Below are 17,701 nucleotides of genomic sequence, written 5' to 3'. Positions count from 1 at the left end.
AACTGCTTCCAATGCATGTAATCTTTCCTTGGGTTAGGAGACCAAAAATGTATACAGTACTCTAGGTGAAGTCTCACCAGTGCCATGTACAGTTGCACCAGATTTCCCTACTTTTATACTCCATCCACATTGGAATAAAGGCCAACATTCCATTTGCTTTCCTAATTGATAGTTTTACCTGCATGTTGATCTTTTGTGATTCATGTACAAAGTCACCCAGATCCCTCTGTACTGCAGAATTCTGCAATCTTTCTGCATTCAAATATTATTCTCCTTTTCTATTCTTCCAGTCAAAGTGGGCAACCTCTCATTTTCTCAGCTTATACACCAGCTGCCAAATTTTGCCCTCTTGCTTCACATATCTATATCCCTTTGCAGACTCTTTGTATCCTCACAACCTACTTTCCTACCCATCTTTGTATAATTTGCAAATTTGTCTACAATAGTTGATTTCTTCATCCAAATTGTTAGCATAGGTTGTAAATAATTGAGGCCTCAGCACTCTACTTGTTACTTTGCCAACTTGAAAGTGGATCAATTTAACCCATCTCATCACTTCCTGTTAGTTGGTCAATCCTCTATCCATGCTAATCACCTCCAAAACTGTTAACTCTTTATCTTACCCTTTTATGTGGCACTTCACTGAATGCCTTATGGAGATCCAAATACATCACATCTATTGGTTTTCCTTTATCCACACTGCTTGCTACATCCTCAAAATATTAATAAGTTCATCAAACATAATGTCCCTTTCACAAAATCATGTTGACTCTGCCTGATGGTTTTCTAAGTGTCCTGTAATTATCTCCTTGATAACGTTAGCATTTTCCCAATGACAGAAGGCGAGCTGTTGCTGAGTATCTGGTGAATGTCCGGTCAGTGGTCGAGGTCTATTTTTTGAAGGTTTAAATTTGTCCTGCAGTTTATGAGAAGACTAATTAATATCGAAAAGAAAAGAAATAATTTAATAAAATTATTAAATATTAAAGATCATCAGTATGGAAGGACAGGTGCTGTGTTAAGGTTGCAGCATGTGGGACCTTGTGGCTACCGGTGTTATCCAGGGCAAGCACACCTGCATTAAGTGTGTGACTCGAGGAGATCTGGCTCAGAGTCATTGAGCTGGAGGCTGAGACAGATCAAGGAGGAGAGAGTTACATGGAAACAAAGCATGGATTAGTTGATGGCAAATTGTATTTAAAATAATATAATAATCTTTATTAGTGCCACAAGTAGGCTTACATTAACACTGCAATGAAGTTACTGTGAAAATCCCCTAGTCGCCACAGTCAGGCGCCTGTTCGGGTACACAGAGAGAATTCAGAATGCTCAACTTATCTAACAAACGCGTTGTTTGGAACTTGTGGGAGGAAACACACGCAAACACAGGGAGAATGTGCAGACTCCGCACGGACAGCCGGGAATCATACCCGGATCCTTGGTGCTGTGCAGCAACAGTGCTAACCACTAAGCTACCGTGCTGCCCAATTTAAATACTGTGGCTACAAGAGCAGGTCAAAGATTAAGACTCATGCGGTGAGTAACTTACCTCCTGACTTCCCAAAGCCTGCCCACCATCTACAAGGCACAAGTCAAGAGTGTAACAGAATACTTCCCACTTACCTGGCTGAGTGCAGTTCCAACAACACTCCAGAGGTTCGGCATCATCCAGGACAAAACAGCCTGCTTGATTTCTACCCCTCCCACAAACATTCAATCCCTCCACCACCAACAAACAGTGGCAGCACCGTGTACCATCTACAAATGCACTGAGGATAATGTAGAACTTCAATAGGACATGGATTGCTGAAATGGGTGGATAAGTGGCAATGAAATTGAATGCAGAGAAATGTGAAGTGATTCATTTTGGTAGGAAGAATGCAGACAAACAATATGAAATAATAAACAATACAATTCTAAAGAGGGTGCAGAAGCAGAAGGACCTGTTGTGTATGCGCATAAATTAATGAAGGTAGCAGCACAAGTTGAGGGAGCAGTTAATAAAGCATATGGGATCCCATCAATAGGGACACTGTAGCACTGTTGCTTCACAACTCCAGGTTCGATTCCCGGCTTGGGTCACTGTCTGTGCGGAGTCTGCACATTCTCCTCGTGTCTGCGTGGGTTTCCTCCGGTTTCCTCCCGCAAGACCCGAAGGACGTGTTGTTAGATGAATTGGACATTGAGTTCTCCCTCTGTGTACCTGAACAGGCGCCAGAATGTGGCGACTAGGGGCTTTTCATCGTAACTTCATTGTAGTGTTAATGTAAGCCTACGTGTGACAATAAAGATTATTATTATAGTATTGAAGTAAGGAAATTATGATAAGCTCCTATAAAACACTGTTTCTGTCTCAGCTGGTGGCATATGTAGGCCAGACCAAATGTCCTTCCCTTAAAAGGATATTAGTGAACCAGATGGCTTTTTATGACATTGGGCTCATGATCAACATTAGACATTATTCCAGTTTTTCATCAAATTCAAATTTCCCCATCATAGTGGGATTGAAGGGCAGCACGGTGGCGCAGTGGGTTAGCACTGCAGCCTCACGGCACCGAGGTTCGATCCCGGCTCTGGGTCACTGTCCGTGTGGAGTTTGCACATTCTCCCCGTGTTTGCGTGGGTTTCGCCCCCACAACCCAAAACTGTGCAAGCTAGGTGGATTGGCCACGCTAAATTGCCCCTTAATTGGAAAAAATTAATTGAGTACTCTAAATTTAAAAAGAAAATTATTTTTAAAAATCATAGTGGGATTTGAACCCTGGTCCCCAGAAAGTATGACTCTGGGTCTCTGGATTACTAGTCCAGTGACAATGCCACCACTTTCCACGTGAAGGCATTAGAGAGGGCACAATAAAAGATTCAAAAGTATGGTTCTAGTGATGAGGAACTTGAGTTTAATAGAATGATTGGAGAAGTTGGCATTATTTTCTTTGGAGATGAAGATTGAGGAGATTTGATAGTGGCATTCACAATCTTGAGGGTCTGGCCAGAGTGGATGGGAAAGAATTGTTCTCGTTGGTGGAAGGATCGAAAACCAGAGCGCACAGATTTAAGGTAATAGGCAAAAGAAGCAATGGGGACACCATTTTTTTTTTTTTTTACACAGCGGGTGGTAAGGATCTGGACTGCATTGCTGAGATTGTAGATGAGGCAGGGTCAAGTGAGACTTTCAAAGGACAACTGGATCATTATCTGAAAAGGAAAATTCAGAGGGCTATGGGGAAAAGGGAGGTTAATGACACTAGGTGAACCAGAAGACATGACGGGATGAATGGCCTTCAGTGCTGTAATCATTCTATGATAAAGATACTTCTCCCAACAATATGCCTCCATATAACCGAAAGATTCACCTATTTGTCCCTTTAATGTCATTGCTCGAATACTCTGCAAGTGGGATAAAGTAAATTCAACACAACTCAATTTTAGCAGCTAACCATTATGATTTACAATTCATCACAATAAATGTTATATTAAGATCCCAGAATATCCATGAACAACACAACAGGTCAATAGATAAGAGTTAAAAAAGTTCACATACCTTACATCTATGTCCACACCCTCTTGTTTACATTGTTTTATAGCTTCAAGTATAGCCTCAACATAGGACTTCTTAGTCATCCCTGTAGGAAGCAATAAAATGTGAGGATTGTTAACTATTCAGCATGCTAATGCAGGATTAATCAACAAGAATATGCTCATAATAAATTTTGCACTTACAAACAAGTAAATTCGGTTTGGCAAACAATTTTTGTGTTCAGCCTACTTTGGATGTAGCCAAATTCTTATTTGTCACATGATCTCATTTACCTTACTTTGTCACAGGGGCTGGTTTAGTCCTTTGACTAGCAAGCTGGTTTGTGATGTAGAGCAAAGCCAGCAGTGCAAGTTCAATTCCCATACTGGCTGAGGTTATTCATGAAGGCTGCGCCTTCTCAACCTCGCCCCTCCCTCGCCTGAGGTGTAGTGACCTTCAGGTTAAACCACCACCAGTCAGCTCTCCCCCTCAAAAGGGAAAGCAGTTGTGGTCATCTGGGACTATGGCAACTTTACCTTGTCTTACCTTTTTGACAAGAATTTTATGAAAATCTCCATTTTTGCATGCTTATCATGAATGATCACATCTTGATGAAGAGTACGTGATTTGCAGTTCTGAAAGACGGTATGCATAATACCATGGCCATTTTGGGTAAGGCTGACTCACCCTTTAAGCATTGTTTTGCACTTTCTTAAATCAGTTCGCCTTATTTTTTTTCTCTCTGCTCATTCATGAGTCACAGAAAACTAGCATGCAGGTACAGCAGATATTAAAGAAAGTGAATGGAATGTTCGCATTTATAGCTGAAGGAATAGAGTATAAAAGTAAGGAAGTGTTGCAATTATACAAAGCATTGGTTAGACCACACCTGGATGATTGTGCACAATTTGGGGGAAAGATGTAGTGGCATTGGAGGCAGTTCAGAGGAGGTTCATTAGGTTGATTCCAGAGATGAGGGGTTTGCCGTATGAAGAGAGTTTGAACCTATATTCTGAGTTTAGAAGAATGAGGGGAGATCAAATGGAGGTATGCAAGATGATAAAAGGTATGAATAAAATAGACGTGGAGTGGATGTTTCCTCTTATGGGCATTGTAGAACTGGGGGCCATAGTCTTAGGATAAGAGGTAACAAATATAAAACAGAGTTGAGGAGAAAATACTTTTCCCACAGGGTTGTGAATCTGTGGAATTCGCTACCCCAGAGTGGGGTGGATACTGGGACAGTGAGTAAAATTAAGGAGGAGTTAGACATTTAGAGTTTTATTAGTAGTGGGCTGAAGGGTTATGAAGAATGGGCAGGATGATGGAGTTAAGGCCAGGATGAGATCAGCCATGATAGAATGGCGGAGCAGACTTGATGGGCCAAATGGCCCAATTCTGCTCTTATATCTTATAATGTCTCTAAATCATTATTTAATTGTTAACAAGTTTAGTAACAGACAGCATCGCCAATGATTATTTAAGCTTCAGAGTCAGATGAAATAACAACTTAGTTGGAACCTTTGAGTACATTTCTCTACTCTTTCTTAATTTTACTGGGGTCGGCAGCATTCTGAATTTTAACTCTTTTCAAGCATGTTACGTAACATTACGCCAATAAACAGAGTTCAGTTTCCCATTGTCTGTCTTCCAACATAAAACTTTTAATATGTTGCAGAGTTCTTCACAGTCTTCTTTCAGTAGAGTACGGTCCCAACAGATGTATACTAATGGTACCAGTATCTGAGAACCAGTGAAACACCCTCTGGGATTTGTCATAGCACTTATTTCTGAATCTAACAATTCTGTTGCCAGGATATGATGTTCAGGATAGGGGCAAAGATAGCAGCTGAGAATGCTTAAGTCTAATTTTCCAGGCAAAATATTTTTATTCTCTAAGATCAGACTATCTTACAAATGTTATTCATTGTATTATCAATATTGGCCATTTCATCAAAGCAAAAGAAGAATCAGTTTTCAGAAATATTGGGCTGGATTTTTAGGAGGGTAAAAGTCAAGAGGTAGCCCACCTCTGCTTGGCTGGTTTGCCCTGCAACCAGTTAAGGCTGGCAGGCCCTGGTGAGGGAGTTTGGGGAGGGAGGGGGATTGCAGGGTGTGTAGCGCAGGGGAATATGGGAATGGAAAGTCTTGGGGAGGCGCACTTTGATGGGCCCAGGGGGCTGGGGCTGGTAAAAGAGCCTCCCCCCCACACCCCACAAAACCGGCCACCAGCCTGACCAGTGAACCTTGCACACATGGCATGGACCTCTCCTACCACACGTAAATCACAGTGGCAGGAGGAGACCCTTTCTTGGCCATTAATTGACCACTTAAAAGCCTCAATTGGCCCATCAGCGGGTAGGCCTCCAAATGCTCCAGCTGCTGGAATAATTGGGGTGAGAGCCAGCAGGTAGCTGGCAGGAATGTGACTGGCATGGTGCCCAATTACATTTTACAGTCCCTCCCTGCCTGCCAGCCCAATATCCTGAGAACTTAAACATGAAAACAGAAGAAGAGACTGGCTGGGATTCAAGAACAATTTGTACAGGAAATTCAAGTTTATCTTGCACTTTATTTTACTTTATGGCATTCACTTTCAAGATTGACAGACCAAGTTGTCCAAACAGTCTGTATGCTTGCCTTGCATAACACTACGAATCTTTACCGAAGAAAATTAAAATGGGGTAATAGATGAGTAACATTATGCAATCAATTAAATTACTAATTTAAACTACAAGAGTGGTTGACAAACAGTAACATTTCAGTTACTATTATAACATCAGTGTCATATTTGTCCTTATAATAGATATACATCCATAAATAAAATGGCTTTATGTTTAATTTAAAAAAACATTTTTGAACTTCAATTTTAATATTTTTATTTACGGACAGTCAAGCAGACTCCTAAATTAAATTTTTCTTGGGATTAAAGCACTATTCACGTGTTCAAGCACTTCTGCATAGAAATTCATTATCTATAAGCATACAACAATACAGGAGCTGACATTATGGGGTAGATATTCAACTTGCTGCGAAGGCATTCAGAATCAACCATCGTCATACAAATTATGAGATTTTAATTTCAATTGCTTTCACTGTATAAGTAATAATGAAGTGATTTCAAGATGGGTTACCCATCCGCAATGGCAGTGTTATAAGCTAAACATCCGTCATACTAACTCTGTAAACGTTTGTCATGTACATTTTTATACACTTGTTTTATATATTTCATGCTGGGATCGACAAGACTTTTTGTCTCTCAGGGAATTGAGGGATGTGAGGAGCGGGTGGAAAAATGGAGTAGAAGCCCAAGGTCAGCCATGATTGTTTTGAATGGCAGAGAAAGCTTGTTGGGCCAAATGGTCCACTCCTGTTCCTATTTCTTGTGTTCTTGTCGCTCTTTGGTGCTCATATATGTACAGTGGCTTTATTTTAAGTGCTTAATTCTGATGTGTTGTTTTGATAGACAAGGGAGTCAAGGCTTATGGGGGAGCAGACAGGATAGTGAAGTTGAGACCAGTTCAGCCATAATCCTATTGAAATGGCAGAGCAGGCAGGAGGGGCTGACTGGTCTACTCCTGGTCCTAAGTCCTATCTTCCTAGGTCAACAATACATGCATCGTACCAGTAACATCACCAAAGACGCAGTGGGGACTGTTCATACAATGTTTGAGGAATTGTTTGTTGCGGGGGGGGGGGGGGGGGGGGGGGTGTAAAGGGGTAAAACATGCTCAAATTGTGAGCTGTGGGGTGTTAATGATGTTTTTGATTTATGTCTTTGTACTTTTGAATACGTTTGGAATAAAATACATTAAAAAAAGTATCACCAAAGGGTTTTTTCCCACTAAGATATGGTACAGATTCTAGTAATTGATCTCTGCTAATTTTGATGTATAATACTACCAGTGGTTCTCTCCTCTCGTGGTGTGCTCCGCAGTTCAAGATATTTCACTCCATCAGCTGCAAATTCTTTGATGACTTCTTTTGCCACCTGAATGGAAATATACACATCACATTACAAACATACATTCTCAGGTTACTGTTGTGTGCACTTATCACTTCAATAACATCCATTTCGGATGACAATTGGGACCTGCTCCACCAGTACCTCCAGTGCAACATAGTAGGCAGTGTGGAGCTTTTACTCTTGGTGTTCTGCCAGCATGTGGAAAACCAGGAGAGTTTGCTTTTGAGGATCACAGAACAAATTGCTGCTATTGAAAAATTAAAATACCACAACTTACATTTGAGGTCTACTGAAACATTTATAAATTGTGCTATAATTGCTTCCAGTCAGCAAGCAACACTTTTGTGAGGGTGTGTATATACTTCTGTAAAAGGTGCTCATCTCTTTGAAATAGTGGAGGTGCAAAGGGGATGGAACGCTCATCAGTGATTTCAGCATGTGGGCAATCCACCAACATGTAATTAAGAATCAGTCTTTAAAATTCGCTAGTCCTTCTGGTCACGTGATTGGGCAGCTAAAATGGGCTCCTCAACACCACTCCATGGGAATCACTATTCCAGTGATTTTAAAAAAAAAATCATATTTGGTATCAAGAACTAAGAAGATCAATATAAATCTAGTTTGGAACAACTATCAGTTCATGCTGAGAAATTGAAAATGTAATTTACCGTGAAAATGCATTCAACACTGTCAGTTAGTTGCTGAATTACTTTAAACATCTCAAAGCATCTGCGAAAGGGAAAAATGCAATGTAACTAAAAGCTAAAATGGGAAAACTTTATTTTCAGCTATCTTAATTTTGCCCTTGGGGTACATTTACCCTTAAGGTTTTGGATCAGTTTCAAGCAGTTTCTGTTTCATTGCGACATTGAATTTGTATAACAGAGTTAAAATTTGAACTGGCCCCAACCACTATTGTTAACAAGTTTTGATAGCTTCATATTAATACTATGGTTGCAGATGTGTACACACTTAACCTCAATTTCAGTTGTCATTTTCTTGGGCATTTACCAAACTTAAATGCACTGTATTTTTAAAGGAAATATCGAAGTATATTAAACACAATTTTAAGGATCTGTACTAATTTACACTTTACATGTTATCTAACCAATATTAGGTATGGGGCAGCACTGCGTCAATGTAAAAGTCATTTGTAAAGATGCTAAAGACAATGCATTACCAAATAATTTGACAGATTAGGGGCGAAATTCTCCCGAAACGGCGCGATGTCCGCTGACTGGCGCCTAAAACGGCGCCAATCAGACGGGCACCGCGCCGCCCCAAAGGTGCGGAATGCTCCGCATCTTTGGGGGCCGAGCCCCAACATTGAGGGGCTAGGCCGACGCCGGAGGAATTTCCGCCCCGCCAGCTGGCGGAAACGGCCTTTGTTGCCCCGCCAGCTGGCGCGGAAATGACATCCCCGGGCGGCGCATGCGCGGGAGCGTCAGCGGCCACTGACAGTTTCCCACGCATGCGCAGTGGAGGGAGTCTCTTCCGCCTCCGCCATGGTGGAGACCGTGGCGGAGGCGGAAGGGAAAGAGTGCCCCCACGGCACAGGCCCGCCCGCAGATCGGTGGGCCACGACCGCAGGCCAGGCCACCGTGGGGGCACCCCCCGGGGCCAGATTGCCCCGCGCCCCCCACAGGACCCCGGAGCCCGCCCACGCCGCCTTGTCCCGCCGTTCAAAAGGTGGTTTAATCCACGCCGGCGGGACAGGCAATTTATCGGCGGGACTTCGGCCCACACGGGCCGGAGAATCGAGCGGGGGGGCCCGCCAACCGGCGTGGCGCGATTCCCGCCCCTGCCGAATCTCCGGTGCCGGAGACTTCGGCAACCGGCGGGGGCGGGATTCACGCCAGCCCCCGGTGATTCTCCGACCCGGCGGGGGGGTCGGAGAATGACGCCCTAGAATGTGAAGTTTTTTATTGTGAATTCTCAATCATATCTAAGTTACTGAAGAGAAGTATGCAAGAGAAGTAAGATATTATAGTGAAGTAAAGAAATGTCAACCTGGTTGGTTACTTGCACCTCCAAGTAGCTGGTTTTAAAACAGTTTAGGTACAAGGAGAGTGGCATGCAGCATAAAAAGGAGTTTCCTCTGCTGTCTTAGTAGATAAATGCACTGTGTCATATGGTACTGAGAAATAGAGATAAGAAGGCCTCAGCTATCTGTTGGGACAATGTTGCAGCCCAATGTTGTCCCACCATCGAATATGACAAACTACATTGAGAAAAATGTTAGTAAAACACAATGGCACTATAAGACACATTTTTACCTGTAATGCCTTTCTCCTACCACTGATAAAACAATGTGAATTTGTATTTTAACATTTTTCTGACTGCATTTACCGTGTTTACCACCTCAATATATTATCAAATTTGACTTCTTCATCTGGAAGTAAATTAGCTTGAGCTGTTAAAACTTAATATGATCTCAAGCTCATTGTCACAGATACACACTCTTCGAAGGTCCTTTTTTGGCCTTTTCTAATTGCGGTCATGTTATGCTGAATGTTGAGATGTGGTTTCTGTAGTATCAGCTTCTCCATGGTAGTATTGCTGATTGAGGCGTTAAGGTGAGCATGGAGTTCCTAAAGGGGAAATGCAGAGTGTTAGTATATTTTTTTCACCGTGTTTGTTGAGCTTACAAACCATTAAGTCCGTTTCTAGCACAGCCCTGGAGACTAAACTACAATATTAAATGTTCATTTATCCAATACATATGAAACACCCTCAGTCAGATAGTTTCTTATTAACATTTAAAGTAACTGGTCCTCTCCCCTTTGCTCTTATCTTGTAGGAACTTGAAGGTTAACAGAACTGTGTCACGCTTGGATGCAATTCCAAGGGCACCAGCAATAAACAAAAAAAAATGAACAAAGTTATTGCATAAATATGGATCCTAAATATGTTTTCTAATCATGTACCTCTGCCAAAAATCATAATCAAACCTTATTGTTTTTTTCCTCAATGTCACTACGATCTATTAACAAATAAGTGCCATGTTTCTGACCTAGTTGTTAATTAACCTTCACTATCTCTTTTCTGGTTATCATATTTTCATTTCCATAATTATTCCATATATCCAGAGTAAATCTACTATGTTTAATTAGTCTGATTTAGAAGTGGGACTGTCAATAACTATATTATTGCATCAGATTTAAATTTTCTTTTCAATTAAAAACGAGATCAGCAATGAGTTGGAAACATAAGCTGTAGACAGTTCTATTTGTTACAGGTGCCAGGATGATTTTATTTTTAAAAACAGACCAGGAACATTCAAATTTTATGCACTTTAAAAAATGAGTTTTTATTTGTGATTACAGTTTGATCATAAACTACTGGTTGGCATATGATGGCACCTTCAGCTAAGGACCCAGCCTATCTGCTCAGCATCAGTTTCAGCTGCTAGCCACACACACACACACAATTAAAAGACTTTTGCAAAATTCGACCCAAACAGTTAAACACTCAGTTGCAACACACATCTGCGCTGGTCAAAAACAGCCACGTAACTATTCTATCCCATTTTCCATGGCCTTGTATGCCTTGGCTTGCAAGTGCACACCTAAATACTTCTTAAAGGTTATGAGGGTCTCTGCCACCACCATCCTTTCAGACAGTGAGTTCCAGACTCCCACCACCCTCTGGGTAAAAACGTTTTTCCTCACATCCCCTCTAAACCTCCTGCCCCTTGCCTTAAAACAAAAAAAAGAATCATAGAATTCCTACAGTGCAGAAGGAGGCCATTCATCCATCAAGTCTGCACCATCTGAAGAGCACCCCTATAGGCCCACTCCCCCACCCTATTCTATCTAACCGTTGGACACCAAGGGGCAATTTAGCACTCATTGGCCACCTAACTTTGGACTGTGGGAAGAAACCGGAGCACCCAGAGGAAACCCACGCAGACACGAGGAGAACATGCAAACTCCACACAGTCACCCAAGGCTGGAATTGAACCCGGTCCCTGTCATTGTGATGCAGCAATGCTAGCCACCGTGCTGCCCACTATCTATGCCCCCTGATCAATGAACTCTCCACCAAGGGGAAAAGTTTCTTCCTGGCTACTCTATCCATGCCCATCATAATTTTATACATCTCAATCATGATTCCCCCTCAGTCTTCTCTGTTCCAAGAAAATAAACCCCAGTCTATCCAATCTCTCCTCATAACTAAAATGTTACAGCCCAGGCAGCATCCTGGAAGATTTCCTATGCACTCTTTCCAGTGCGATCACATCCTTCCTATAATGTGGATTCCAAAACTGCACACAATACTCTATATCCTAACCTACATTTTATACAGTTCCAGCATCACCTCCCTGCTCTTAAACTCTATTCCTCGGCTAATGTGGATGTATACCATATGCCTTCTTACCACTTTATCCACCTGCCCTGCTACCTTAAGGGAGCGGTATACATGCACTCCAAGGTCCCTCTGAACCTGTGCTTCCCAGGGTCCTGCCGTTCATCATGTACTCTAATGCCTTGTTTGTCCTGCCCACCACGTGCATCAGCTCACCCTTACCTGGACTGAATCCCATTTTCCCATCTGACCAGCCCATTTACATCCTCCTGTAATCAAAGGCTATCCTCACTTTTTATCACCCCACCAATTTTCATATCATTTGTAAACTTACTGATCAACCCGCCTACATTTAAGTCTAAATCATTTATATAAACCACCCTAGGTTCTAAGGAGGGTTTCCAAAACGAGGAAAGAGGTTGTACGGCAGGGAGATTTAGAGAGGGAATTCCAAAAGTTAGTGCTTTGGCAGGTGAAAGAATGGTTGTCAATAGTGGAATGATTAAAATCAGGGCTGTGCAATAGTAGAGTATTGAAGGAGCATAGATATCTCTTTTTTAAAAAATATCTGTGCTACCGTAATAGCTTCTGGACTTTCTCTAAACTTAAAAAAGAAAACTGTGGCTGACCACTGTAAAAACTGATGATAATTAACTAATGTGGGCTGCAGATGAGGGGTCCATGTCCCAAAATCATGCAGTATGGAATTTGCCAATGTTTTGGGTTTTGAGCAACACTTACAACTTTAGGCAAAGCTTGATGAAATTGCATTGCTGTTTCTGCAGTCATTATGATATTCGGTATGTCGCTGTAAAGATAAATCTGGTAAATTTTAAATGTCCTTTCGTGGTCACTTTCACTCCTTTTCGGAAGACCAATATTGTGGAAACAATATTGATGGCTTTTTAGTTGATCTAGGAAACAAATGGAACATTTTCAGTTGAAGGCAAACAGTAGTTAATTGCCTCAATGCAAAATACATGTGAGTAATAGTAGTACATTTGATTAGAGTATAGGGGGGCGGGGAGCTTATGCACGCGTGTGTTCGGATCTCTTGTGGTCTCTGCCTGTTGAGTTGGAAACCCAAACCCAAGTGGCACCATCGCCTCCACATGTGTTGGTGGCCGGGAGGTGGGGTGATTAAAGGCCGTGTGAAGTTATAATTTAGCGCCCTCGGTTCCCCACCACCACCGCAGCAGCTGCTGATGGGCCGAGCCATCTCCCGGTGGTATGGACACAATCGGGACCGACCGAAACATTCGGTAGCAACAGCTTAAAAAAAACATTTTATATTTCCCAACTCGAGACCGGCAAGCGTAAAACATTTACAGATTAAATCTTTTCTCGGAAACAGGATGCAGATTTACATGCTTCAGCAGTTTCCCTTAATCCGGAAGTCCAATGTTCGCAGGCTGAGGACGGCCCTCCCTTTCCACCTCCCTCAGTCTGCAGCTTGACTTGGGCAGCTGCAGAGTTAATGACATTTGCAAAATTACGTCATGCATTTCAAAGCCAAAGGTTTTTTTTTGCCTTAACTTCTAGGTTTTGTTATGTACAAATTGCTCCATCCTACCACAGGTTAATTGAATTTTGGAAGATGCAAAATAATCCACATCACACGATGCTTCTTATCCTTATTTTCAAATCCATTCCTGACCTTCCCGTCAACTATTTCAATCGTTCCCTTCCAACCCCACAATTATAACAGATACCTGCGCTTTCCTAATTCTGGCCTCTTTTGCACTCCCAATTGTAACTGCTCCACTGTTATTGACTGCTTTTAGTTTTTCGGGCTGCCCCTGAGCTCTCAAATACCCTCTCGTCTTCACTTTCCCCATTAAGACACTTGTTAAAATCTCCTCTGTGAGGTGCCATGTCCTAAGGGGGCGTGCATGAACTTCCATTGGATCCATAATTAAGCTTGGCAGTACTGCAGAGGTTTGATGTTGTCTTCTGCAGTGTGGCTGACCCGGAAAGTTTCCTGCTCTTACTGGCTGCGACTTGAGTGAGACTTAAACCCAGAGCTTCTGGCTATCGAGGTAGGGGTTCTATAGAGCTGGCAGCACAGTGACCCAAGGACCTGGGTTCAATTCCGGCCTTGGGTGACTGCGGAGTTTGCACTTTCTCCCTGTGTCTGCGTGGATTTCCTCTGGGTGCTCTGGTTACCTCCCACAATCCAAAGATGTGCACGTTAGGTGGATTAGCCATGCCAGATTGCCCCTTAGTGTCCAAAAATGTGCAGGTTAGGTGGAATTATGGGGTTTCAGGGGTGTAGGCCGAGGCCAGAGGGTCAGTGCAGACTTGATGGGCTGAATTGCCTCCTGCACTGTAGGAATTCTATGCTGCCACTGCGCCACAAGACCTCCTACTCTTAAAACCTACCTCTTTAATTTAACCAAGCTTTTGGCCATCTGGCTTAATATCTATTTATGTGGCTTTGTGTCATAGTTATTTTCTAATGCTTCCTTGAAGTGCCTTGGGATATTGCATTACATTAAAGGCACTATATGAATATGAATTGTTTTATTTTGATTATTCCCTGAATTCACAATCATTTCTTAACTCCCATGACGCTAAGATTAGTAGTTGAATATATTTCATATAGAGCTCGAACGTAGGAGGAAACTGTTGTGCAACATGGTTTTTGACTGTTTCAAAGTATATATTTTAATTTCAGAGGCATTTGAGAATGAAAAGAGCAAGAAAGCTCGATTGATGAATATCTTAATCCAACTTAGAAAATGCGTTGATCATCCTTATCTTTTTGATGGTGAGTGGAGCAGATAAGTATTTGAAAAAGTAATTTGGTACACTGATGTTTCATCTCTGTGATCTAGATTTAAAATCAAACCAAGTACTGGTAGAAAATAGGAGCTATAAGGATTTCAGTTTAAATTATTTTTGATAATTTTAGTACTGGGTAAGACTTAACCACAAAATTGACAGTCTTGTTTAGAATGGCCTAATCTTGTGTGGCAAAGAATGACTGCACTTGCATTTATACAGACACTCAGATCCTTTGGATGCCCAAAAGAGCTTCACAACCAACCAATTACTTTAGAATTGCTATCATTGTGGTTAGAATAGGAAATCTAACTGCTAATGTGCACACCGCAAGATCACCCAGATAGAGAATAAAATGACTGTTTTCGGGAAACTGTTGCTGATTGTGTTGATTAAGGAAGAAATGTTGGAAGACTGGACAAATTCAGCTTCTCTTTCAAAACCTTGGCGCAATTCTCCCATTTTGAGACTGTGTGGTGGCGGGTGGCTCTGACGGAGCCTTTCCCGCTGGCTGGGCTGGCAGGATCCTGCACCAGATTCTGCGCTTGGAACTTCATTAATAGTGCACAAGCGGACTTCTGGTTGTGGCGATGCACTGCTAAGTCGCACGTTTCGCTCTAACGGACTTTTGGGCTCTTTTTGGGAGCCCCAACGGAAATTTTTTCGGACCAAACCCAGTGTGGGGTGACGAAGTAAGGAGTCCCCCCTAGTGTGTATGGAAAAGATCGGTGGTAGTGGCCAGATTGCGAAGGATCCTCTGGAGCAGCGGCAGAGAAGGAAGAAGCAAGATGGCGACGGATGGATACCAGACGACATGGGAGCCGGATCAGCAGGAATTCCTTAGACGGTGTGTGGAGGAATTACAGAAGGAGGTGCTGGCGCCGATGTTGTTGGCAATCGAAGGGCTAAAAGAAACGCAAAAGGCCCAGGCGATAGAGCTCCGTGGGGTGAAGCAGAAGGCAGCTGAGAACGAGGATGAGATTCTGGGCCTAGCGGTAAAAATGGAGACGCACGAGGCACTACACAAGAGGTGTATCGAAAGACTCAAAGTCCTGGAGAACAGATCGCGGAGAAAGAACCTCCGGATTCTGGGTCTCCCCGAGGGAGTGGAGGGAGCTGACGTTGGGGCTTATGTGAGCACGATGCTCCATACGCTAATGGGAGCTGAGGCCCCCTCGGGCTCCCTGGAGGTGGAAGGGGCTCACCGGGTCCTTGCGAGGGGACCCAAGGCTGGTGAACCACCAAGGGCGATAGTGGTGAGATTTCACCGCTTCACCGACAGAGGCTGTTTTGAGCTGGGCCAAGAAGGTACGGAGTAGCAGGTGGGAGAATGCGGTGATACGAGTGTATCAGGACTGGAGCGCGGAGGTGGCGAGAAGAAGAGCGAGTTTTAATCGGGCCAAGGCGGCGCTTCATAAGAAGAAAGTAAAGTTTGGGATGCTGCAGCCGGCGCGATTGTGGGTCACGTACCAAGATAGACACTACTATTTTGAAACATCGGAAGAGACATGGACCTTCATCCAAAAAGAGAAATTGGACCAGAACTGAGGGACTGATGCTGTGGGGGAGATGACGATGTTGATGTACAGAAATGTAAATTGGGGAATGGGGGGTTCACCGTATCGGGACGATAGATGGGGAGGGGAAAGGGAAGAGAAGAATCCCTGTTTTCTTTGACGGGGGGACACTGAGAAATGTGGGCGCCGGTGGAAAAAGGGACATAGGTGGGAGGGGGAATGGGAACGGGGCTGTAGGGGGAGCTGCGCCATAGGGGGCGGGGCTGATCTAGGAAAGCGTGGGTTTTTTCCCGCGCTAGGTAGCTGATGGTGGGAAGATAGGCGCAGGGAGGATGAGAGCTCCACACACGGGGGGGCGGGAGGGGTCAGTTGGAGTCAGCTGACTTTCGGTAGCATTATGGGGGGAGTAACCATGCTAGATGGGGATCTAGTGGGGGGAGGGGGGATAACTGGGTTGCTGCTGCTGGGATCGAGAGGGAGCTGGCAAGGGAAGAGGTGGTCGGGACGGGAGTGCGCCGCCTGGGGGACTGGTGAGTGCGCGGGACCTGGACGTGGGACAGGCCTAGAGTAGGTGATGGCTAGTCGGCGGGGTGCAGCCCCCCAATCCGGCTGATCACGTGGAATGTGAGAGGCCTAAATGGGCCGATTAAGAGGGCCCGAGTGTTCACGCACTTAAAAGGACTGAAGGCAGACGTGGTCATGCTTCAGGAGACGCATGTGAAGGTGGCGGATCAGGTTAGGTTAAGGAAAGGATGGGTGGGATAGGTGTTCCACTCAGGGCTGGACGCAAAAAATAGAGGGGTGGCTATATTGGTGGGGAAACGGGTGTCGTTCGAGGCTAGGAATATAGTAGTGGACAACGGTGGCAGGTATGTGATGGTGAGTGGTAGATTGCAGGGAATGGAGGTCGTGCTGGTAAATGTATATGCCCCGAACTGGGATGACGTGGGATTTATGAAGCGGATGCTGGGACGTATCCCGGACCTGGAGGTGGGAAGCCTGGTAATGGGGGGGGGGGGGGGGGACTTCAATACTGTGCTGGATCCAAGGTTAGATCAGTCTAAATCCAGGACCGGAAGAAGGCCGGCAGCGGCCAAGGTGCTCAGGGGGTTTATGGAGCAAATGGGGGAGTGGATCCGTGGAGATTTGCAAGGCCATTGGCCAAAGAGTTTTCCTATTTCTCCCATGTTCATAAGGCTTACTCCCGGATAGATTTCTTTGTTTTGAGTAGGGCACTGATTTTGAGGGTGGAAGGAACGGAGTACTCGGCCATAGCCGTTTCAGATCATGCCCCACACTGGGTGGATCTGGAACTAGGAGAGGAGAGGGAACAGCGCCCACTGTGGCGACTGGATGTGGGACTATTGGCGGATGAGGGAGTCTGTGTAAGGGTGCGGGATCTATTGAAAGGTACCTGGAGGCCAACGATGATGGTGAAGTCCAGGTGGGGGTAGTATGGGAAGCGCTGAAAGCGGTGGTTAGGGGAGAGTTGATCTCCATTAGGGCTTACAAGGAGAAAAAAGAGGGCAAAGAGAGGGAGAGATTAGTGGGGGAGATTTTGAGTGTGGACAAAAGATATGCGGAGGCCCCGGACGAAGGACTATATAG

At 44.0% G+C, this 17,701-nt stretch overlaps 2 protein-coding genes across 8 annotated transcripts in view; one reads left to right on the top strand and one right to left on the bottom strand.

The window, feature by feature from the left end:
* The window catches only part of mapda (N6-Methyl-AMP deaminase), a 30,512-nt gene extending 17,269 nt beyond the window's left edge, over positions 1–13,243 (bottom strand). Inside the window, exons 1-6 of one of the 5 annotated variants that reach the window (XR_011948635.1) lie at positions 12,792–12,967; positions 12,534–12,706; positions 9,945–10,075; positions 8,153–8,213; positions 7,421–7,508; positions 3,542–3,623 (exon numbers count right to left, since the gene is read on the bottom strand). Coding sequence is in view for 4 of the 5 variants with exons in the window: in XM_072513476.1 (XP_072369577.1) it covers positions 3,542–3,623; positions 7,421–7,508; positions 8,153–8,213; positions 9,945–10,075; positions 12,534–12,706; positions 12,792–12,906 (650 nt within the window). In the remaining variant the exon portion in view is untranslated. The other 4 variants (XM_072513478.1, XM_072513479.1, XM_072513477.1 and 1 more) reach the window with 4 other exon arrangements.
* The window catches only part of chd1l (chromodomain helicase DNA binding protein 1-like), a 205,551-nt gene that overhangs the window by 64,314 nt on the left and 123,536 nt on the right, over positions 1–17,701 (top strand). For 2 of the 3 annotated variants that reach the window (XM_072513472.1, XM_072513474.1), the window contains exon 9: positions 14,470–14,562. In XM_072513472.1, the coding sequence (XP_072369573.1) occupies positions 14,470–14,562 (93 nt within the window). Of the gene's footprint in view, positions 1–4,161; positions 4,190–14,469; positions 14,563–17,701 lie in introns of those variants that run through there. The other variant, XM_072513475.1, reaches the window with a different exon arrangement.

The sequence above is a fragment of the Scyliorhinus torazame genome, chromosome 8 (assembly GCF_047496885.1).
Source record: "Scyliorhinus torazame isolate Kashiwa2021f chromosome 8, sScyTor2.1, whole genome shotgun sequence".
Taxonomy (NCBI): Eukaryota; Metazoa; Chordata; class Chondrichthyes; order Carcharhiniformes; family Scyliorhinidae; genus Scyliorhinus; species Scyliorhinus torazame.
Note: the sequence above shows the minus strand (reverse complement) of the source record. Positions and strands in the feature narration are given on the sequence as shown.